General features: G+C 41.2%; 1 protein-coding gene across 1 annotated transcript in view; it reads left to right on the top strand.

The window, feature by feature from the left end:
• The window catches only part of GALNT3 (polypeptide N-acetylgalactosaminyltransferase 3), a 514,825-nt gene that overhangs the window by 220,511 nt on the left and 271,029 nt on the right, over window positions 1–23,285 (top strand). The window contains exon 4 of the mRNA XM_044075606.1: window positions 772–921. Coding sequence (XP_043931541.1) covers window positions 772–921 — 150 coding nt within the window. The remainder of the gene's footprint in view (window positions 1–771; window positions 922–23,285) is intronic.

The raw sequence follows: 23,285 nt of genomic DNA, 5'->3' as shown, positions 1-23,285 counted from the left end.
ACATCAATTTTTTTTTTACCATGTTGGTCATCACATTCATTGTAATGCCTATAAGAGCTCACTCCAGTTGTGAGTTTGTTCTGCTCTGCTTGAGTGCATGCACTCACTGGACTGGGCTTAAGCTCTCAGTCTAAATGCAGGTTGAGGACACTTTCAGGTCTTCTCATTGATGGAACTACAGATGTGGGACTTTCCTTATCTCTCTCCCACCTGAACTGGTGAACCAGCATTGGCTACTCACTCGTATTCCATCTTGACCTGTTAGCCCAGTGCAGACCACTTATATTTAATTAATCAATCAATCAATTAATTAATTAATTTTATTTATTATTTGTTTACCAGGAAAGTCTGACTTGGAACAAAGCCAATTTTCAGTGGAGGCTCAGGGAGAAATGCTCCAGATGCATGTCTTTTGTAACTTATAGAACTCAGGCCAGCTGGGATGCAGTTGGGGCTTCATCGCTCAGTACTACAAAATTGGCCTTTTGCATTTGCTTTCTTTTTATGATATACCATCTCATTTACTCTTCCTTGTGGTCATTATGATATCAGAAAAATGTGATAACCATGCATGGATGCAAACACCCATGCAAGTACACGCATATCAGTACAGCTGAATTATGAACTTATTCTGGATGCAACATAAAGAAAGGATGGAAAAAATGAAAACCAAGAGAAACAACTGCAGTTATTGCTGTAACTTGATTGAAAAGATTCCATTTATTTTTAACTTTAATTTCTAACATGATAATTTTTTTTTTTTTTTTACAGACTACCTGAAGGATAAGTTAGATGACTACGTGAAGCAGTTTCAAATAGTTAAAGTAGTCCGACAAATAGAAAGAAAAGGTTTAATTTCTGCACGACTACTTGGAGCCTCCGTAGCGACGGCGGATACTCTTACATTTCTGGATGCCCACTGTAGGTATATGTTTAATAAACTATACACATGCTACATTTATGGCATGCTTGAAAGGTCTTTTGTTTTAGCATTCTTTTAATGATTAATTCCTTTTAAATTAGCCCATAGTGTAACAGAAGCTACTGGTTGAGACAGATCATTTGTATTTGAATGACACATATAAACATGAAAAGAAACAGAATGTAGTAGACTCCTTGGTGTGAAAATTGCCTTCTCATTGGTTTTATACCCTAGTACACATCTACCAATACTCATAAAGTGTACTTAGGGCTCTGTGGAGTCTTCCTTGAGGTCAACAGCCACTGAAGTCATCAAATATAGGCATACTTGGTTAAGGTCCCAGCTATAGCCAGAAAATATAGTTGTTGATCTTTAAGATGGTTTAATTTTCTCTGAATTACATTTTGGAGTACCAGTGTTTAAGTCTATAAAATACCTAGAAAAGAAAAGCAAGGACAAGTCTGCAGTGAAGCAAGTGCTTTTGTTATTATAATGGCTCGGTGTGTAAAGAATTTCCTTAGCTCCAAACATCCCTTTTATCGAAAGCATCAGTGTGCCTAGTAACAAATGTAAAACAACATGCATGTGTTAAATACCCCACAGAAATCATTACTATCAGAAAAGGTAATTGAGACACTCACCTCAGCATTTCTACCTTAGACCCACCACTCTCTTCAATAAGGGTAAAATCTACACATTTTATATGGTCTTAGAACTATACTATAACAGACCAATAGGCTCCGTAGACACTTTCAAATAGGCTGTGCATTACAGCTTTTTTCAATTACTTATTCCCAAACTCCCGATGCACCTGGTTTTCAGTTACATATAACAATACAGCTAGTTCTACAATTGCTTTATGAGAAGGTTAAACAATCTCTGTCATAACATCATAAAAAGCATCAATCTCTTTTCCATATATTTTTACTGTCAAGAAGGACAACAACTTATGCCTAGTACTGGACATGTCAACTCTGTACAAATTCATAACAGAAAAAAAGTTTGGAATATTGATATTAAAGAATTTATTGCTTTTGATGGGCCATCAGACACATATGGCTGCTTTAGACATGGAAGATGGATGCCTCTAGTCTATGATATATCCAACAAAAAATATATATAAGGTTTTAGCTAGGTAATTTCCAGGTGATTGTTCAGTTTCTTATTTGGTCAGCTCAGAGCTCTGACACTTTTTAGAAAGTGTTTGGTTCTAATCTTTCCACTGCTTAAGGACTCAATAATAAAATCAAGATAAATGCCTAAAAGTGGTGGGATTTTCAAATTAACTCTTGTACCCATAGTAATCAGTTGCTTTTATGCACTAGAAATAGTCACCAATCAGTTAAAACTGAAATCAAAATCTTCAGTACAGAAGATCCAGTTGTTAATAGCAATACTAGACTTTACATTTCCAAAGCTTTTGTTGCGTCACAAGAAAATAAGGCATATCTCAGCCTTCAATCACTGGAGGTCAGTCATGTCAATAGCAACAAGACAGTTATCTTGTAGTTCTGGGATTCATGTCTTCCTGTAGCCTAATGGTTCTTTAGCAAGACTGCAGATGGGGGAAGACCCACTCTTTGCTATGGAACCTTTGGAAACATTCTAGACTCCATTGAGAAAACGATTCCTATAGATTCATCAGCAGAAATGGAAACTTTGGTGGGGGAGTGGTACAGTTACATAATCTATCCAAAGGAATACAATTCTCCCCTCCAGTATGCATCCAGTTCCTCAAAAAAGATTCCAAGGATTATGCTTGTGGATACCACTTGTACTCCCAGACCCCACTTAATATGTGGCAATGGTCAATATCAGAGTGTTATCTCTTCATATATACCTTGTGGTAATAACAACAGTTTTCCTTACCTTATACAGATACACATGCATTTTATTGACAGAAGAAAACTAGTGGTATGTTTAGGCTGTTTGGTTGCTCCAGTTGCACTCCACAGCTTGGGAGCTTTGGATTGAGAAATGTGAATTACACTGGAAACTGAGGCTTAATGCTCTGAATTGGCCCAACTTTCATGTAGTCTAATTCATATGATTCTTTATGAATGGATTTTATGAATGGGTTTTAAGCAGATGGGTTTGGTGGTCATATGTTACTTTTCTAACAGATGATTGGACCTTTTGTATATATAAAGAAAATGTTTTAAACAAATTTATCTGATGAAGTTTTCACTAAGAAGACAAAAGTGCTTATCTGTATTGATTTTAACATCTGTATTTATTTAATGGTGTTGAATGAAAGTTGTTTTAGGTTATCCATTTGGTCTCACGTATTTATACATTCTGGTTTCAGCTCATACTTGTGGCTATTTTCCATTATACTGTTTGTAGCTCACAGCTGCCAGTCTTTCTCTACTCCCCTGCTATTCCAGTTAACTCACATTTCCTTAAATGTCTTACAGGGTATACTGTGTGCCATCTGTTTGGAAGTCATGTACCACTTCTCCCATACTCACTCCATGAAAAAGTATTTCCTCATAGGTAGACAAGAACCGATCCCCTATTGCAGGTTATGTCTTCTCCAGCCCCATCCTTCCCTTTGAGTTTGACTAACTGATAGCCTTGTGTACCTATACCTCCCTCTTTACTGCCTAGTTCCTAGAGAATATTGCCTTAGGCTTTCAGGACTCTCTTTGTATGTCATTCTTTCTAGTCCTGTAACCATCCTGATGGCCAGTCTCTGTTCTTCTCTGTTAGGTTATTTTGTCTTTTCCTGTATGGTTTCCACAGATTCACACAGTACTCCATCTATGGTCGGTTTCATCAGTGCCTTGTATAGTGTACAATCACCTCCATGTATCTGGAATTTGTTCCTTTTGTAACGTAGTCCAGTAGTCTGTTTACACTGGCTGCTGCTCTATTGCTTTGTTTCTGATGGCTCACTGCTAAAGTAATGATTACCTCAGATCCTTCTTCTGAACAGTGGATTGATGTTTAGACCCATCCCATAATTAATCAGTTGCCATAAATTGTTTCCAAGATGGAACACCTTAAATTCTCAGGCCCCAGTTGCCAGGCATCCCAAGTTGCTAGCGTCCTCAAATTCTTTGCCATATTGGCTGATCTATTCACCACTACTTCTTTCCACAATTGATGTTGACTGTAGATAGGCTTATCTCATTCTCTGTCCTTATCCTAATATGCAGTATTTACGTCAGAGCAGCAAGTACTAGGAATGACTCTTTTGGCCCCTTACAAGTCACCTCACTTTCCTTTGCTGCTCCTCGCATTCATCATTATCCGATCTCTTTCTTCCACCATTTGACTACCCATTTTATCTGCTTTCCATTAGACCTTATCCCACTTAACTTCCTTAGTGGCATGGAGTCAGAGATTTTGACTTTGCTGATGACAGTATCTACTATTTTGCCTCTGTCTCTTTCACCTTGACATAGCAATTGATCATGCAAGTTTTTATAAGATTTTTGATTATAAATTCATGTTGGATATAGTTCTTGAGTATGTTATATTCCAAAAAAAGTTTGTATAAGTGCCTTAAACAGAATGATAGTAATGAAAAACAGCCTATTATTACTGATACATACAGGACTAAGCTAGAGAATTTAAGTAAATTAATGTTGAAATATCAGACTCTTAATATTGAAAACGAGTATTTGAACGAATGCATTGGTAGGGGTATAGTCCCTAAGGGGCTACGAGTTTGTAAATTTCCAAATAATGTCCAAGTAGGATCAGTATTCTACAATGAATTGATAGAATTGTTTAATAATTGTGGACTAGACATTCTTAAACTCATAATAAAAGAAAATGTCAGATGTCAGAGTGATTTACAAAAGGAAATAAACAAACTCAACCAATGCATTAAGGATGATTTGATATTTACTATAAAAGAAGAAAATGAGAAATATTTCAACATAAGGGGGAGATAGATATTAAATGTACAGACATAGTACACAGGAAACTTAAAAAGTTAGAACGTGATACACATGAGTACAAAAGTGGTATTAGTTACCCCAAGCCACATATTACAGGGTATACAAGAAACAATTATGGTTCCAAACAAGCTAATTATGTTAATCATGAAGTTAATATGAGTGATGATAACCAGTATGAAGAAGAAACTTATGAAGAATACCCCCCCACCCCATGTAGATCTGAAAGATTGATGAAAAAAACAGGGCATCAAGAATCAAATTTTCATTGGGGGGAGAAGGGGGAGAGGGAGATATTAAGTTATATCCATCCCAGCAAGAAAGTAAGTAATGAGATTATAGTTGATGGTGTTAAACACATTTTTAACGATTTTTGTATTTATAATTTTAGTGATATTTTATTAGAGAAGGAACATTTTAATTTGCTATCAAAGGGCTTTAAATTTATCCCATTTAGGAAAGGTGAGCTCACAAAAACTTTGTTAGACATCAAATTATTTTTAAGGAAAGTCAATTTAGGATTAATGCTATCACCCAGTAGTAAGGAAGTGGACCAGGGTCTGAGACGAAGAACAGTTTATAATCCATCTCTCCACCCACAGCCTAAAAATTTGGAAACTATTATAGAAAGTGAACATAGGAATAAGTATAGGAAAGTTAGATTTAGACCCAATTTGAGTGGAAAAGAATGTGAACTACTTAATGTGTTGAAATCTAACCCTAATATTAGAGTTATGAAACCAGGTAAAGGTGGAGGAGTAGTTATCATGGATAATATTGAGTATGAGGGCAAAAATGAATTTAATTCTAAGGAATGAGGACAGATATTTTAATGTATCTAAAAATGAGGTAAACATTGCCTACAACAAAATTGACATACTTTTGCATGATATGCTATATGAGGGACTTTATGAACACAAAACCTTTGCATATTTAAAAGCGGATAAACCCAGGGTACCCACAATTTTTGGAATCCCTAAAACCCACAAGAATGAGAAGGACCCCCCTTTAAGACCTATAGTTTCAGCGGAGGGTTCTAAAACATATCCACTTGCTAAATATGTGGATACCCAATTAAAGTGTTTGTGGACAAAGAAAGAATCTATTTTAAAAGATTCATGGGACCTTCTTAAGGCATTAACTGATGATCTTTATTGTCAAGACCTGACATTTATTACTATAGATATTATTAACTTATTTTCCAGTATCCCTCATTCTTATGGGATGGAAATGTTCGAAGAAATGGTCTTTGATGATCATAATCTGTCCCACAATGACAAAATTGTATGTGTAGCCCTAATGGACATGATTCTTAAATATAACTTTCTTTGCTTTAATGGTGAATTCTATCAGCAGATTCATGGAGTTGCAATGGATGCGGCCTGTGCTCCCACCTATGCCAACCTTGTGTTGGCTAAGTGGGAAGAAAAATATATTTTGAATTCTGAATATGCCCCCTATTGGACCTTCTATCGGAGATTTTTAGACGATATAGTTATTTTGTGGACAGGAAGTGGTGAAAAGTTAGAAGAATTCAAAATTTATATGGAGGAACCTACTGACTTCCTTAAATTTACATTCAATACTTCTAAAGAAAGTTTACAATACTTGGATGTAGAAGTTTATAAAACAAAAGGGAAGTTTGAAACCAAGATATTTAGGAAACCCACCTTTTGCAATTCCTTTCTGCACTATCAAATTGCACATCCCCATTATTGTAAGAAAAATATAGTGAAGGGACAATTTGTAAGGGGAAGTTGTATGACTAGTTTAGACATTGACTTCCAGACTGAATGTGATTTGTTGGAGAAAATGTTTTTAGAGAGGGGTTATGATTTTATTAATAAAATGAAAGAAGAGGTTATGGAAGGAAGAGCCCACAAGTTTAAACCTATTCGGGGAAACACAGTATATGCCCAACATGAAACGTCTTTGGCAAGTGATATCTATGATGATAACACCTTCCAAAAAGCATTAGTACTAGAATACAATGCTCTTAATAATACTACCAAAAATAGTTGAAAAAGAATGGAATATATTTGTGGCATTTACAGACTTGGAAAAAATATCAGATCTTCCTTTTAAGGTAGTATACAAGAATTCACAAAGTTTTAAGAATATATTCGAGAAAGGAAGTATTAATAAACACAACAGGAGAAGGAAAGGGACATACAAGTGTGGGCACTGTCCCCAATGTGCAAACATTATAAATTCAAATAAAATGTATTTAGAAAGTAGGGACAGATGGATAGAAAGTGAAGGATATTACAACTGTGAGACCAAGGGGATAGTATATTTAGCTGTGTATTCAGAATGTACTTCTTTTTATGTAGGTAAGTCAGAGAGAATATTATAGAGGAGAATTTATGAACACAAATACGACATTACAACAAGAAAAGAAACTAGTGCTTTATATAAACACACTAGATCTTGCCCAAATGCTAAATTAACTTTTCTAGTGTTGGAACAAATTAAGAAAGATGTAAGGGGAGGTCCATGGGAAGAGAAAATAGAATTTAAAGAACTTTGGTGGCAAGTGACCCTGGACGCAGGAAGCCCTCCAGGGCTGAATGATTATATATCCATTGTTCCACTTTTAAAATTAAGGTCTGCAAAACTGTAGAAATAGTGTTGCACTAAGCACTTTATTTAGCAGATGACAAGACATTTTTCCAGTTTACTAATATTATAACAGGTTTTAAAATATTTATGAGGTTGTTTTAAATACATAATATTTATTTATTTGATTTGAATTAAATGCATATTAATCTATTTTAAATTAACTACTGAGTACTTATTGTTTATTTAATGAAGGAACACAATGACAGTATATGTATTTAGTGAATGTAAATAAAGAATGTTCACTTTTTTTTTTTAATTTTTAAATTCAGATCTTGAATGGGATTGGGTGTTTTTGTATTAATTAGATGATATAAAGTTTAATTTATAAAATTACTGGTTATGTGATGAAGTCGGGAAACTGAGACAAAAACGCATGTTGTGTAAATGCGTTCATGTGTTTGTTATTTGCTGCAGTAATACGGAGTATTTTATGTGGAATATTTTTACTTTTGGAATAAATTTACTTTGAAATTCATCCTTGTTCATTTCTTCCAGCAGTATTGGCACTTATACAAACTTTTCTTGGTTTATATTTTGAGTGCCTTTTCCTTTTCTCGTTTATATTCCAAAAAGCTAATCAACCTTTCCCTCCAGATTTTTTTCTATTACCTTCAACACTACAGAGGTCAGGGTAACAAGCCCACACATCACAGGGATACTTTTGGCTGCCTTCTTCATGCAGGGGCATTAATATTGTGATCCTCCAATCCTCTAATGCCCTATTTCCAGAGATCTGTTTAGGGTCTATATGCCCATAAGTTTTTTTTTAGATTTCCAGGAGGGGGATAACTCATCTAATTCATGTGCCTTTTTTCTGTAAATCTAGAAGAGCTATCTCCACTCTTACTTAACTTGTTGCCCCCATTCATTTACCTATTCTACCCTACATCTTCTGCTCTTTTACTGGAAACTTTCTCTCCTTCTGTTTGATAAACAGTGATGCAGAAAATTCAGAATTCATTCAGTAGTTTTATCTGCTTCTTTATGCCCCTTTACATCATTCCTTGATTTGTTTTTTCACAGTCTTTCTCTTTTTCTTTTTCGTTTTTCCTTCACTCACATTAGCCTATATATATATATATATATATATATATATATATATATATATTTTTTTTTTTTTTTCACTTCTTCAAAGTCCATTCTTTATGCCTTTCCATGCTGCTCCTTTTATTGTTTCTCCTGTGTTATTTATTTAATTTATTCTGATGAAGTTCATGGTGTTTTTTTAAACGAACAAAAGTTTATAAGTTGTGTGGTCCGGTTCCTTCCTGGTCTTTGGTTTCTGCTTTTTCATTTTTACTTTGTTCTTTGGAGTTGTTTAGCAGTTTTTGGTGTAATTTATTTTCCACTACTACTTCTCTACTGCCTTCTCTCACTATCTCTAATTATGTAGTGCAATCTATTCTCTGTTGTCCTACACCACTGTTCTGGTTTCTCTTCTGATTAGACCTTTAACCATTCTGTAACTCATTCCCTATATGCAAGCTGAGCCTTTTGCTGATCTTTCTCTAACTCCTTTGCCGGCAACGTGTGACATTTAACATCCCAAACTTCCTTGTGCCTTCCTTCTTTCCCTGCTCAGCAGAGTCTTCTTGTTAAGTCACTTCTGCTTCCTGTCCTTGATTGCTATGTTGATACAGCCTGTTTCAGGTGAATTAAAGGCTGTTATTGGCTGTTGTGACATTTCCTTATTTTTTCTTCAATTAATTTGTGCTCTCTTTGCCTTGAGGGCACCGGATCTGGACAGTGAATCAGTAATATGGCATATAACAATCAAAAAGGAACTAGAACTATCCTATTCGGTGAAGCAGTTGTCTATTGTTGCCCCTTCACTCTCTTTAGGGTGCTTCAATCCCAGCCATTGCTGGTGACTGGATATACAATGATGGCCGAGAGCCGGGACCTCTTTTGGTTGTGCCTTGTGATGCTTCTCTAGTGGAATTTCCTGATTCTTGTAAGAATGACCTGTCACAGCCTTAGGTTAAACTCATTCATAGGCAGGGGGATTCTCCATAATATAATCTGGTTCCCAGGGAGTTTGTAATGATTAATAGGTCTTTAGACAGGGTTTGTGCTCTGATGGCCTGCTACAGTGCCTTGTATAATAATGTGCATTATATCTGCAACATGCTGGGAATGATGTCTGACTTATATATTTAATATGGAAGATGCTCTCCTGGAGGTAGTCATTGCAGTCACTCAGTTGTCTTATCCGGAAGGTCTTTGTACTGAAGCTAGGAAGTCTCATTGTGCTTCTTCCGGTTACACGTCTCCCCTGTTCTTTTCATGTCACAGGTTTAATTAAAGTTATGTTTTAAAAAAAGAAATTCAGTGCAAGTGACAGTAATTCGGTGTTTGAAGTTGCAATATGGAAATGATGGCTAAAAAATGGGCCTTCTGAAATACTAGATGTAGAGGCAGAAATGCATTGTGATATTATTTAAATTAAGAATGACCATTGCAACAGTGTTCTATTGATGAAAAGAATTACTAGATTTCATTAATGTGGGGGGAGATTGAACATCACTAGGATGTGGAACTACTGTTGCTATAACTTGATACAAACCCCAGGGTCTGAAGTGATTTACTAATCATGGAATTTAATTATGGCATGAATACGTCCATGCAGTGGATGCTTAAAGATGACAGGCCTTAGTGTTAAAGAGAAACTTGTGGTATTTATGTATTTATGAAAGAAAAATAGTGTCAATGTTTAATAACGGAAGATACTTGTGCAGTTAATATTATAGATGCTGCCACTTTTGTGAAATGGATTATTTTATGACACTAGTACTGGTTAAGTAGAAGAATAGGAAAAGCTGCAGTTAACTGTATATCATGTAATGCTTTTTTTTCAGCTGGTGGTAATAATTATTAGGAAAGACACAATATGTTGGATTTACTAACCTTGATAAGGGAACAGTGAGAGAATTGCTTGGGTGATGATTTAGGACATTGGTTTATGAGTGAATTATTTAAAGTAGATGTTTGGAAGCCATTATGCTAATTTATCTTAAATATGTTTGGAACAGAAAAACAACATAGACAAAGAGTTGCATTTTACGTTCATGGTCTTCCAAATCTTTGTTGTAAATAGAGAGAGAGTAATAGACAGATTGAACCTGGTGGGGCAATTCAGTAACTAATGGGCAAGTTAGGTGAAATGGCTGAAAACAGCCAGGGATATGATTTGTTGGCAGATTAAATATGATGAAATGTTGTGTGAATAGCAGCTGTATGGCTTGGGTGTCATATAGAAGGCTAACAATCACTGTTTTCCATATTTGAGAATAACATGCAGTGAGTATGGAGGCCATGAAGTAGACTGTACATATTTTGGGAAGATAATTTATAGAATGTTTGAAATAGGGTCTAAATTATGGTAGGGGGAGTAATAAGGGAGATGAAGTGTTTTCAGCATCAAATTTTTAAGGATAATATGTTGAGAATGGTTCCTTATTCACTGATAGAGGGAGTAGTGAAAAGTGGATGGAAGCACCTGAAAAAGAAAGCATCAAGACATGAACAGTTTCTTAGGAAACTAAAGAAATTAAAATGTTTTAGGAAATTTGCAGAGAATATTCATCATGATTATGGGCATTATGGAATTAAAGAAGCCTAGGACAACCGATGAAGTCTTAATTTTTTTCTGTCTATGATAAGATGCCTTCAGTTATTCTTGTGGGTGTAGACGGGAGAAATAACTGGTATAAATAAGATGAACATGTGCCTTATGTTACATTTCATAAATAAATGCCCTGGTAGGTAGTGGTTAATCAGGTATAATAGTGTGCATTGCAACAGTACTGTATGAAGATGAAAGTAGTATTTAGATCAAAAGATGTGATTTTTGTTAAGAGCTGTGTAATTGCTGATTTGTCAGAAAAGTTTATTTTGTGATGTTTCAAGATCAGTAAAGACGATTCTAAAAATAAAATAAAGTAAAAAGGTGATCTCAACTGTGAACCTTCATGCAGTGTCCTGCGTGACACAGTTACACTTCCTCAGGTCTTTCAAAATTTCCATTTGAACTGACCTGTCATACTTTTTAGCATGTGTAGTCATGGGGAATGAAAAAAAAAGAACTCATGGGGAATGAAAAAAAAGAACTCACTAGACATATGCTGAGTTGTAAGATCTTTGTAATGAACAGAAAAAATCCTTATTTTTATTAGAAAAACACACCCCGGGATTCATGAACCTTGCGCCAGGCGCACGCATAGCGTAGGCGTTATAATGCCAAATATGGCCGCCGAGCAATTCAGGTATGATCCAATTCCACGTGCACTACCGGCGTACGCCAGATCTGCGCAATCCCCGGCGTAGGTATGCTAAACACCCTATGTGCGGTGTGTCACCATGCAAATGAAGGCATATAGCGATTCACGAAGTGGTGCAGGCGTAGCATAAGCCCACGGCAATGTAAACCAAAAAAAACGGTTTACATTTTCCCAAACATAACATCGGAGTAATGGAAGAGTGTCAGACCCAGGTATCACACTGTTAACATATGCCAATGGCGAAATACACAGACAATGGCAAAAGAAAATATGCACAACACGTAAATAACAACTTAAATGGCATGTCCACAGTAACTCACATCAGAACCGCAGGACATGTGTGCGGAAGGTGCAACATAATGAAATAATATAACAATGTTATAAAACAGCATCGTAATAGACACCAGGTTCATAGCATAATACACCATGGTATGCATGGAACGCCACAACCACGGTGCAAGGGTTGCCAAGGACTCGCGGCAGTCTTCGGCGTGGTAACTATGAATTAGTAGTCAATGCCATGCAAATGAGGCAGATAATACTGAATCGCAAATGCCCCGCTGGAGTAAGGTTGTACCAAACGGCGCAGCGGTAAAACACCGAGGAGTGGCTCAGAGGGAATACATGACATCTGCAGAGGGGTGTGCCACCGTAGCAGTAAGCACATTGGAGCACAGCAAACCTGGGCTGTACATCGCAAATCAAAGCTGCAGGACCGGGGTGTGGAGTAATAGTTTAGCTGAGAGCACACAATGCGCGCAAAAGTGCATGTGTACGAGGATGACAACGTTCCCAGAACCTAGTAATGTGACGCACGCCCCGCAAACAATATCGGAAACAGGAAGGTGATGTGAAGAATATAAGGAAATGCGGAAGAAGTGTAATTGGAGTACTAATGAGCAATCAACACTAATCAACCCACGAAGGCCAATCGACGGCAGCTGACAACTATGCATGCAGAAACCTGCAAAATGGGATAGGGGAGGCATATGAATGCAAAGAAAGTAGGGGAGGTAGCAGATTGCAAAGATAGAAGACCTGACACAGCAGAGCAAAGCAGACTGGCAGCACAAAGGCAGTAGCACACAAAACGCATGATATGCCATGTCCATGCAAGTACAAATGACAGTGCTCTGCAGGATGCATGCCAGAAAATGGTCAGTGCAACGTGCAGAAATAGTAAGGGAAGGTGGAAAGGTAATCCATGGCAGGCAAGAGTAATTCAACACCAAAGGCAACACCGTTGTAGTTCCATCGGTAAAACACGGAAGATAACCCTTAGATATGGCCATACAAACACACCCTATGACATCATCGGTGTGCACAGCACAATAGTATAAAGTGTGAATGCACACAACACACAGCCGTGTATTCCCAAACGCCGCACCATAGGTGTAAACACACGGGGAACTTTTAAAATGTACATGTTGGGTGCTGCCATAGCTGTAATCCATCAGCATGTGTTAGAGACAGACAGTGTTGTGGAGGAGGATGCCGACAACCACCGCAGGCCTCGGAGGAGAAGGAGAGTGTTCAGACCAAGGGTAACCTACCAGGGGCTACATGACCTGGAGATAGTAGAGCGTTACAGGGTGGACAAGGACATGTTACAGCAAATAGTGGAGCTGTGCCGGCCATGCCTGAGAACAAGAAACAACAGAGGGGAACCCATCCCAGTGGACACAAAGGTATGTGTAAGCTTGCGAATACTGGCCACAGGTACCTTTCAAAGGCCAACTGGAGATATAATGGGCATCTCACAGGCATCAGCATCCAGGGTACTACACCAGTTCCTGGATGCCATGTTACCACATGCCAATGAGCATATACTTCCCCAGATCTCAGGAGGATTTGGCTAGCAATATGCGCCACTTCCACCGTGTGCACAATACCCGGAGGTACTTGGTGCGATAGACTGTACGCACATACAAATCAAGTCACCACCTGGCGAGCAGGGTAGACACTACATAAACCGCAAGGGATTCCACTCCATCAATTGCCAGGTCGTGTGCAATGCCCAGGGCATTATCATGGATGTGTGTGCTGGCAGCCCTGGAAGTTACCATGACTCCCATATCTGGCATGCCTCACAGCTGTATCAGGTATTTGTCAGGGGGGACATCCCACAAGGCCATCTCGTGGGGGATGCTGGCTATGCACTGGAGCCATGGATGATGACTCCCATCAGAAATGCACACACACACATGCAAGAACGCCATAATGAGGCACACGCACAAACCAGAATAATCATAGAGCGTGTGTTCGGGATGCTGAAATCATGGTTCCGGTGCTTGGATACATCTGGTGGAGCCTTGCAGTACTCTCCAGGCACATCTGCCCACATATTCATAGTATGTGCCATGCTACATAATATGATCCTGCGGAAGCAGCTGCTGCAGGGGCATAATGGTGAAGGGCCACAAAGCCCACCACAATTGCCAAGGCCAGTCCAGGCACAGAGGGTTCCAGACCATGAGCACACTGTGCCAGCCCCAGTAGGCAGACGGAGGCATACCCAATATGCCTACGCCTTGGCAAAGAGGGAACGTATAGCACATACTCTGACAGCGTAGGCCCCATGGACTGACACCTCCCCACCTGCACACACAGTGAAATGGACGGCACACAAACATGACCACCTGTAAAGTGTAATGTATGGGTGGCCTTATGTGTGACTCCAACATAGGCAGCCCCCAAACACTGTAAACCCAACAGCCAGTGGAACATGTAACGCCAACACCTGAACAGTACGTGAGTCCTACAGCATATGGTGTTGCTGTGTGCCTGCCACGTTCGCCGCAAGATGTATACATATATATATATATATACATAATACAGATAAGAAAGGGACTGAGATGTATCCAGTGATATCTGTACATAGTATAGATAGTGCAACGACAATCTCAACATCCGGGAGGTTCACAATAATAGGATACCGCCAACCATGGAACGTGTAACATACCGATATGTATAACCACGAGGGTGAAAGACTGAACAGTACATGCGCGTGTAATAGTATGATGATATGAAGGGAGAGGTAGTCACCGCTGCCGGTGTTGTGGTCCACATAGGTACTGTGTGCAACCGTCCCCGTGAGTGCCGTAGTATGTGTACGTGTGTGTTGAGGGTGCCGTGTGCGTCGCTGTGTGAGTGTAATGTGTGTGTGTCTGCAACATGTGTATGTTGGTGCCAAGGTAGAGGCAGAGCAGAATATTAGGTGTAGGCATACGGTACACTAGCCTCAGGCATATGTTCACTACTAGTCCCAGAGTAGTATTGACAGCCCCACCCTGGCTAGGTGTGTCCTGACATAGAACGATACAAAGTGAATATGTTCCAGATGGTAGCACAGGAATATTCACCATAAGAAATGGAAAGGACATATGTAATAGTCATGCCTGTATGTACAACACTGATATGTTACATGCAATATGATATGTTGGCAAAGTCACACAGCAATAGGTATGTTCCGCGGAAAAAAGTATGTGCTACCCCAGTACTGACCGTGGCCACGTGTTGGCCCGTAAACACCGCTGTGTGTTCCACAAGTGTCAAACAATCAATTCCCATTTGAATATGTGGCAACCACTGGCAAACAGGCTATGCCAACAACAGGACCACAATGACTGCAAATATCTGGGACAGAATGACAAGGGATAGTTGTCACATACACGTAACCGCTGATATACCACATATGTTATGGAGGTATACATGCATCAAGCTCACCTGCAGACGATATCGAAACCACATAACAACAGCCCAACCTACATTCCCATAACAAAAGACTATTAACTGTTAACTCTCCAAGTAGGGATGGAGCACACAGACAACTATACTGTTTATGTAGAGATGCAAGGCCCACAAACCGTATCCGTGATGTACAACCACTGATATCCCCCACTGTAGATAATAAAGGAATAGAAACCGTAATAGCAGCACAAACATACAGTCAGTCAATGACATCTGCATAACCACAACATATCGCGTGGGAGACACAATGAAAGGCGGATGCATAATTGCATGCGTTGTATAAAGGAAAACAACAGCCATGTTACAGTTTTGAATGCAATATCCCGTTATCATTCGTCGGCAGGACAGGTACAACCACATGTTGAATCAAATACTACACCTGTCACACACAATCCACGGGTGACATGAATTCAAAATATACTTGTCCCTATGCGTAGCAGGCGCAGTTACACATAACATAACACAATACAGACCATCTCCACGAAGGTAGGGCAAATAGCCAACGCCCAGGTGAAGAATCGGATTGTACCCCAGTATTGACACGTAACTTCCGAATGGAGTAGATGCACAGGTGATATGCATGTAATTACTCATGTACACATAGCCGCTGATATACCACAGAAGTTACGGAGGTATACATGCAGCACGCTCACCTGCAGACGATATCGGAACCAATTAACAACAGCCCAACCTACACTCCCATAACAAAAGACTATTAGCTGTTAACTCTCCAAGTAGGGATGGAGCACACAGACAACTATACTGTCTATGTAGAGATGCAAGGCCCACAAACTGTATCCATTACGTACAACCACCGATATCCCCCACCGTAGATATTAAAGGAATACAAACCGTAATAGCAGCACAAACATACAGTCAGTCAATGACATCTGCATAACCACAACATATCGCGTGGGAGACACAATTAAAGGCGGATGCATAATTGCATGCGTTGTATAAAGGAAAACAACAGCCATGTTACAGTTTGGAATGCAATACACCGTTATCATTCGTCGGCAGGACAGGTACACCCACATGTTGAACCAAATACTACACCTGTCACACACAATCCACGGGTGACATGAATTCAAAATATACTTGTCCCTATGCATAGCAGTTGCAGTTACACATAACATAACTCAATACAGACCATCTCCACGAAGGTAGGGCAAATAGCCAACGCCCAGGTGGAGAATCCAATTATACCCCAGTATCGACGCGTAATTTCTAAATGGAGTAGATGCACAGGTGATATGCATGTAATTACTCACTGAGGAACAGCAATTGGTGGGATGGATTCACATGTTGCAGGTATCGACATATATAAGGATGACTCTCAGGATATTCAAACCGTATGCTCATACTGAAACAGCGTTGTACTACCGAAAACGAAAGGAAATGGGAAAACAATAAACGGAACGAAACACCAACAAGGTATGTAGAACACACAATATGTAAGGTTGTGTAACGCATGATCTGTATTAATAACCTGTACTGTATGTGAATGGTGGTTGTAATTAATTACACTTGTCCGTAATGCAGAAAGTGGTGAAAGGTAGTTATGTAGTGATGTCTTGCTGAGCATACCAACGCTTGTAGACACCATGTGTACAGCAGTGGGACATCATGTACACAGCAGCGACACCACAAGGGATGCTACAGGAGGGCATTAAAGAGAACAATGCCATACCACACACTGTTGCTGGCAGTGGATGTCCAACAAGGAAGTGCCATAGCAGGGGATAGTACATGTATGTATACTGTCACAGCACGCATGTGTATGAGCATATACCGTTGATGACATATGTAAGGTGTGGCCGACGTGCAAGTATACTCTGCATTAGGGATACTATGTGAAATATGTGTAATGTATAGCTGTCTAGGTAGATATGACAGATATCATACACAGTATCACAGGCATATCATGCATAACACAGGTATCGCCTATTGGTATGTACAATAACAGGATACATATGGCCTGTAGGTATGGGACATAGTAGTAGCATGATAGCTACTCTAAATGGAAGGGACACCAAGTAACCATGCACAAAGGACTTGTAGTATCTGCACAGGTGCACAGTGGGCTACAATGCAGTCTGGCACGTCCATGTGTAAGCACATGTGCAGTGTACACAGTAGTGTCACCTCTCCATGGTAGTGTCCTGTGAACAGCAGAGGCAGGTGTCAACTGCATCTCTACACAGTACAGCTGCTGTGGTGATACCAGGACTACATGTGTCACTCAAACAGCAAGGGAGGTATCACATGAACAGTGCTACTGTGTGTCCCTGCAGGATGTACACAGGACCTATGTGCCACAGCATGGTGTGTGTTAGGTTTGTGGAAGTAACACAGAAGCACAGCCCATGCAGTGTGGTGTGTGTGCACATATCCAGGAGTATTTCATTCACAGTGCCCACCGCAGATGTCATGTATGAGGAGTATATGCATCAATAATGTGGTGGACATGGGCCGTGTCAGAGCAGAAGACACCCCTGAGTATGTGGTATGCAGATGTGTACAGATGTGTTGTCCGTATTACAGCCGCATATGTAAACTGTCTGTGCCCAGTAAACATCATGGCATGTCAATGTTGTGCCATGTAAAGCTGTAGCTGTTGTTGAAGGTACACCATAAATGTGGTATTGTACCCTTGACTGTGTGTAGATGTGTGTAGTTCACAGGTACAATGCCCACCTATGTACCAGCATCACACACAGTACAGATAGGTGTGGCCTTGCAGAAGAATATCCATGCCACAGTGGAATACGGTAACCACAGGACTGTGTGCGGTGTATGTGTGTACTGCAACCATGTACAATGTGATATGTATGTAGGGGACCACTATCCATGTGATAGTGGGTGAATGATGTTATGCAAAGGTGATGTGCATGCACCATGTGTCATGCATCTTGATGCCATGATACTCATATGAAGTATCTGTCACACTGACACCTGTATGGTTGGTATTGGTATGAGCTGGTGGAGCAATAATGGCATTTGGTATGTAGGTGTGGGAAATCTAGGCATGGACAGTACTCTGTGACAGCATGTACCGTATGTAAGCATATAGTGAACATGAGTGGCCCTATGACTGAGGACTGTGTAATGCAATATGTACCTGACATGTAGTAAGTACTATGGTATGCTGGCATCACTGTGTGTACTGTGCATGAGCCACATAGCATAACATCCTGAGACACAGGGTATGATGTGCAGGTGGATGTGTATGTTGTCAATACCAGAATGTGGAATGGTGCTGAAAGGCAATGTGAGGACAACGTATGATGTGTTGGCCTCCGTACCATCCTCAACTGCCCTAGCAACTGTATGACAGGTGCCCAGCATGTGTATGTGCCTTGCCGTGGCATTCACAAGCCCAACCCAGGTGCTAGGAAAGGACTGGAGGCCATCAATGTGTGTGGGAATCACGTTCCTGATGATGTGCCCCATTGCCATGCAGAATGGTCCAGTCAGGAGTGTATGACTATAGTCCCACTCGTGCAATGCAGTGCCACCCGTGTGTAGTGCGAGAAATGCAGCTGTGTGGCAGTCAGGGTCCACAATGTCCAACAAAAGGCTAGCAGTGAATATAGTGGCCTGGTGTGGTGACATATACCGAACAGGTTGGTGGGACATTACAGCCAGGGACATTGGAAGGTGACATTGGGCCAGTGTCCCAGGACATATCGTGTGTATGTCAGTACTGTGTATGTGACCACAGGGACACTACGATGTTCATGTACGGATTGTGACCCTGTAGTGAGTGAGAGGGTGTACTGTCGGTAAGTACGCCATCGCCTGGCACGTTGCCAACATTACCTCGGTCTGCAATGCTTGGTTGACTATTGTATGTGACATCAGATGTGGATGTTGCCAAAGAATACTGACATACCACCACAATGCCTGAGGCCCCATACTGCCATGTGCGGCAGTCATGTTTAGGTAGCTAGCCTTGGAGTATGTGATGATGGACATTGAGGACCCACCATGGCTGACAAGTGATGAACCCCACAAATGTGAATGTACACCACTGTGCAACAGCCTGTACTTGTGGTTGTACATCATATGTGCATGGAACATGACCACCACAGTGGCATCTGTGAACTGGTCAGTACGCCATGTCTCTGTGTGGAATAGCATGATTCTTGCAATTGTGTACATGCTACTGAAGCGCACAGTGGTATGTGTCAGCATATGTATGTGTAGTGTCCATCTGCTCGGGTGTCATGATGTTAACAACTGCTGTCAGCAGACGTCTGTTGTAGTTGTTGTAGTACACATGTTCCGTGTATGCTGTGATGGGTGTGTTTCCAGGGTGTGGCTAGCAAGGCCATGTAGCATATGTGTGGAACCCACCAAAGAGGGGATAACCCCAGGTGTGACACACCAGTCACATGGAGGTAGTGTTCATGCTAAGGGTAGTATAGGTATGGTATGTGTTGTGTATTGTGTCATCCAGCTGAGCGGAGTGCATGACTCAAGCATGTGTAGGTACATGGGTGTCTATCCCAGGGAAGTGTGGGTTACTGTCAGCACACAGCAGTAGTAGCTGTCTGAGGCCCAATGTACACTATAACATCACAGACGGTATGTAACCTGTGGTGTACAATGTCGACTCTGTTGCGTTACAAGGTGTATAGCGGTCACAAACACGGTTATCTGCACATGGACCACCAATGATGCATTGTGCTAAGCAACTATCCAGGATGTGTGCAAAACACTGTGTGATGTGTGAACCCCTCATCTGTGGGTGTTCCAGTCCAGGTATGTGCCTGGAAGGTACGGTCCGTGTACAATCCGTAATCGCAGGTGTTCTGTGCAGAGCATGGAGGCAGGTCCCAGTCACCGCAGAGATATGTGAGCGGTGCAATAGTGTGTGTGCCTCGCATGTGTGCATCACAGTGGAAGATGCAAGCATTGTTCCACATGACCCCATGCCATGCCTGCCAGTTACAGCCCTGCCGGTGACAGTTATGTGAAACTGCCAGAGAGGCAGTATAGCATGTGAAGATGTACATGTGTGCTCTACACCCCAGGCCGATGGCTGCAGGTCATGAGTGCCACAGCATTGTGTTTGACCTGGACTGTCATAGCGGGCAGATACCACATGCCTGTACAATAACAGCAGGAGCATAGGCAACTGTTGCAGTGACACAGTAGGTCAATGTACAGTGTTCCTGTGTCCAGACCACTGCCGAATGTACACCATGGCTAGACACACACCCAGAGGGCTATAACACCGGGGAGCCATTGCATGTCCCAGTACACGTAGTCTGTGTATTGCCATCACAGGGCAGTCACAATAACATGATGTATGAGAGATATATTGTACCAGGTGATGTGTCATGTGTGCGTATGTTGAGTTGCAGAGGTGTTCACCCATCCGCAACATCTCAGTGCATGATGCCTCGTGTAACATGATGTGTGAAACTGCATTGTGATTCACAACAGAGTCATCCGTGACTGGTGTGTTGTGAATGTTGTAACCCATGAGTCTGCGGGATATACACTGGTGATGTTGGCTGCCATGCTGGGGGCCACCAGTGGTGCCTACAGTGGTTATACAGACATATTGCATACATTGTTCTTGCAGAAATGTCCATTGTTGTAGACGATGTGGTACTACGTGATGGTAGGTGTGTGATGTGAATGTTACACATCCAGACGTGACCGTCAGGTGCAGTCATGGTTGTCGACAGCATCACCCCCATCCACAGCTGTCAGCACCCTGTCCCCAGAATGGGTAACAGTAGCCCTCATACTGTGTGACTAATGTGCAGATCGTAGAACACCTACTACTGGCTGACTAACAGTGTCAACTAGGAAGGGTATATGATGGCTGAAATACGCTGCTCTAATGTATAAATATGATATCCCAATGAATTACTATGATTCCCATCTAGTAAGCCATGGCTGGCATGTAAACCGTGTACAACAATGAATGTGTGACAGACCCTTCCAATGTGGAACCTTGATGAATATGCACCTGTTAGAACACCAAATGAGGTACGTTGCATGTAATGATGTACAACTGACAGCTATGGGCACAGCATGGATGCAGAAGCACATCTCCCACAGGCAGTACCGCTGTACGTTGGTAGGGGAGCATTGCACGAGTACACGACATATCCATCATATAGGGGTAGCACTGGCATGTGACGGTTGGACATGCCTATACATACAACCATGTCCCACAGGATATGTGTGTTAAGTGTGTACAACACCTGCTGTACCTTCAGCAAGCTGCGAAGTGTATGACTGCCAGCGTACCTGTGTGACATGTTGTGCAATGGGTGCAAAGGTAATCAGTAGCACATTACATGCTCACATGTCCTGCACAGGTGCATAGCTTGACCGTACAATACAAATAGGGTGTTGGATAATAGCAACCCACAAGCGGTAAGGTGTGCATGTCCATGACACATTAGCACCTGAGATGTTAGCAGTACAGCTGTACAGGGTGGCATGTATATTTGATTACAAATACCTTTGCGTGTTCCACCAGTGGCCTGTTGACAGACAGACATCAACACAATGTGCAGCATTGGCATGTGCACAGCACATCACCACTGGCTACAGTAGAACAGGGTTAATGTGTTGACATGTGCACAGAACATCAGCGCCAGCTACAGTCGAACACGGTATGTGTTGAACACCACCGTCATTGTAGCCCATGCCACAGAGAGAAATGTTATGCATCTGTGTATGTACGGCTGGGAATGGAACTGACCTAGCAGTATAGCTGTGTCAGTGTTGCGAACAACATACTGAATGGGCTGTGTGTGTGAGGTGTGTGTCATAAGTGTACGGTCTGATGGATGATACCAGCATTGCCACCACTATGTGAACATCCCCGTCCCCATAAATGAATACCTAGGCTGTGCCCAACACTATGGTCACTGTGGAAGTGATGGTGCTGTGCGGTGCACCCGCCGACATGGTGGTGACAGCAGGCACTGGATGTAGACATATGAGGTACCCATGTCAGGTCAGGGTACCATCCATGTGCACGGGATATCACCGTGCGGGCATATACAGCACTGTGTTGAACAATAGTACAGCACATAGTACCTGTCAGGGGTAATGTTTATGCATTGATGTGCGATACCAGCATGCACAATACACACCCCCACCATGCAGCATGCTGCCTACCTTGCAGAAGGACATTGTCCACACCATGATGATGGACATGCGACATGTCCATATACCCATATAAATGACATATGGAATGGACAGCCACCATCCTAATACTGGTATTCCACAGGCTGGACACATCCCTGTGCCATATATGTGATATACCCTGCCATACCATGCAACCCTATCCATCAAGGCTGCACGTGTCATCACAGTCATACATGGTGCGATGGCCACATGGTACATGCACTATCAACTGACTGGATCAGTAATGTGGCACTGATGCACCCTGTGGTGTCATAATTGCTGTGTGACAGCGTGTAAAATGTATGCGCACATGCTATGTTTGCCCATCCCTGCAAATGTCATATGAATAGACATTGTCCCATGTGTATCACATGTGCAATACAGGTGAGCCGTGGCAGGATGTTCAACACCCATACAGTGCTGAGTAGATGTATATGGCAAAACACATGCATGTACAGGTGTCCATGTGTATGTGTGCAGTGTCACTGCTGACATCCATAACGGCTGCGTCTGATGCTATGTGACATATACACAGCATCCAGGTGAACAGTAGTACTTTGGACACATTGGGCCAAGTGCAGATTGGTAAGAACACAGGTGCAGGCAAGTACACATGTCCACAGCAAGTTAACATCTACA

This window comes from Protopterus annectens, chromosome 6.part1 (genome assembly GCF_019279795.1).
Source record: "Protopterus annectens isolate FY-2018-M chromosome 6.part1, PAN1.0, whole genome shotgun sequence".
NCBI lineage: Eukaryota > Metazoa > Chordata > Ceratodontiformes > Protopteridae > Protopterus > Protopterus annectens.
This window is presented reverse-complemented; position numbering and strand designations above follow the sequence as displayed.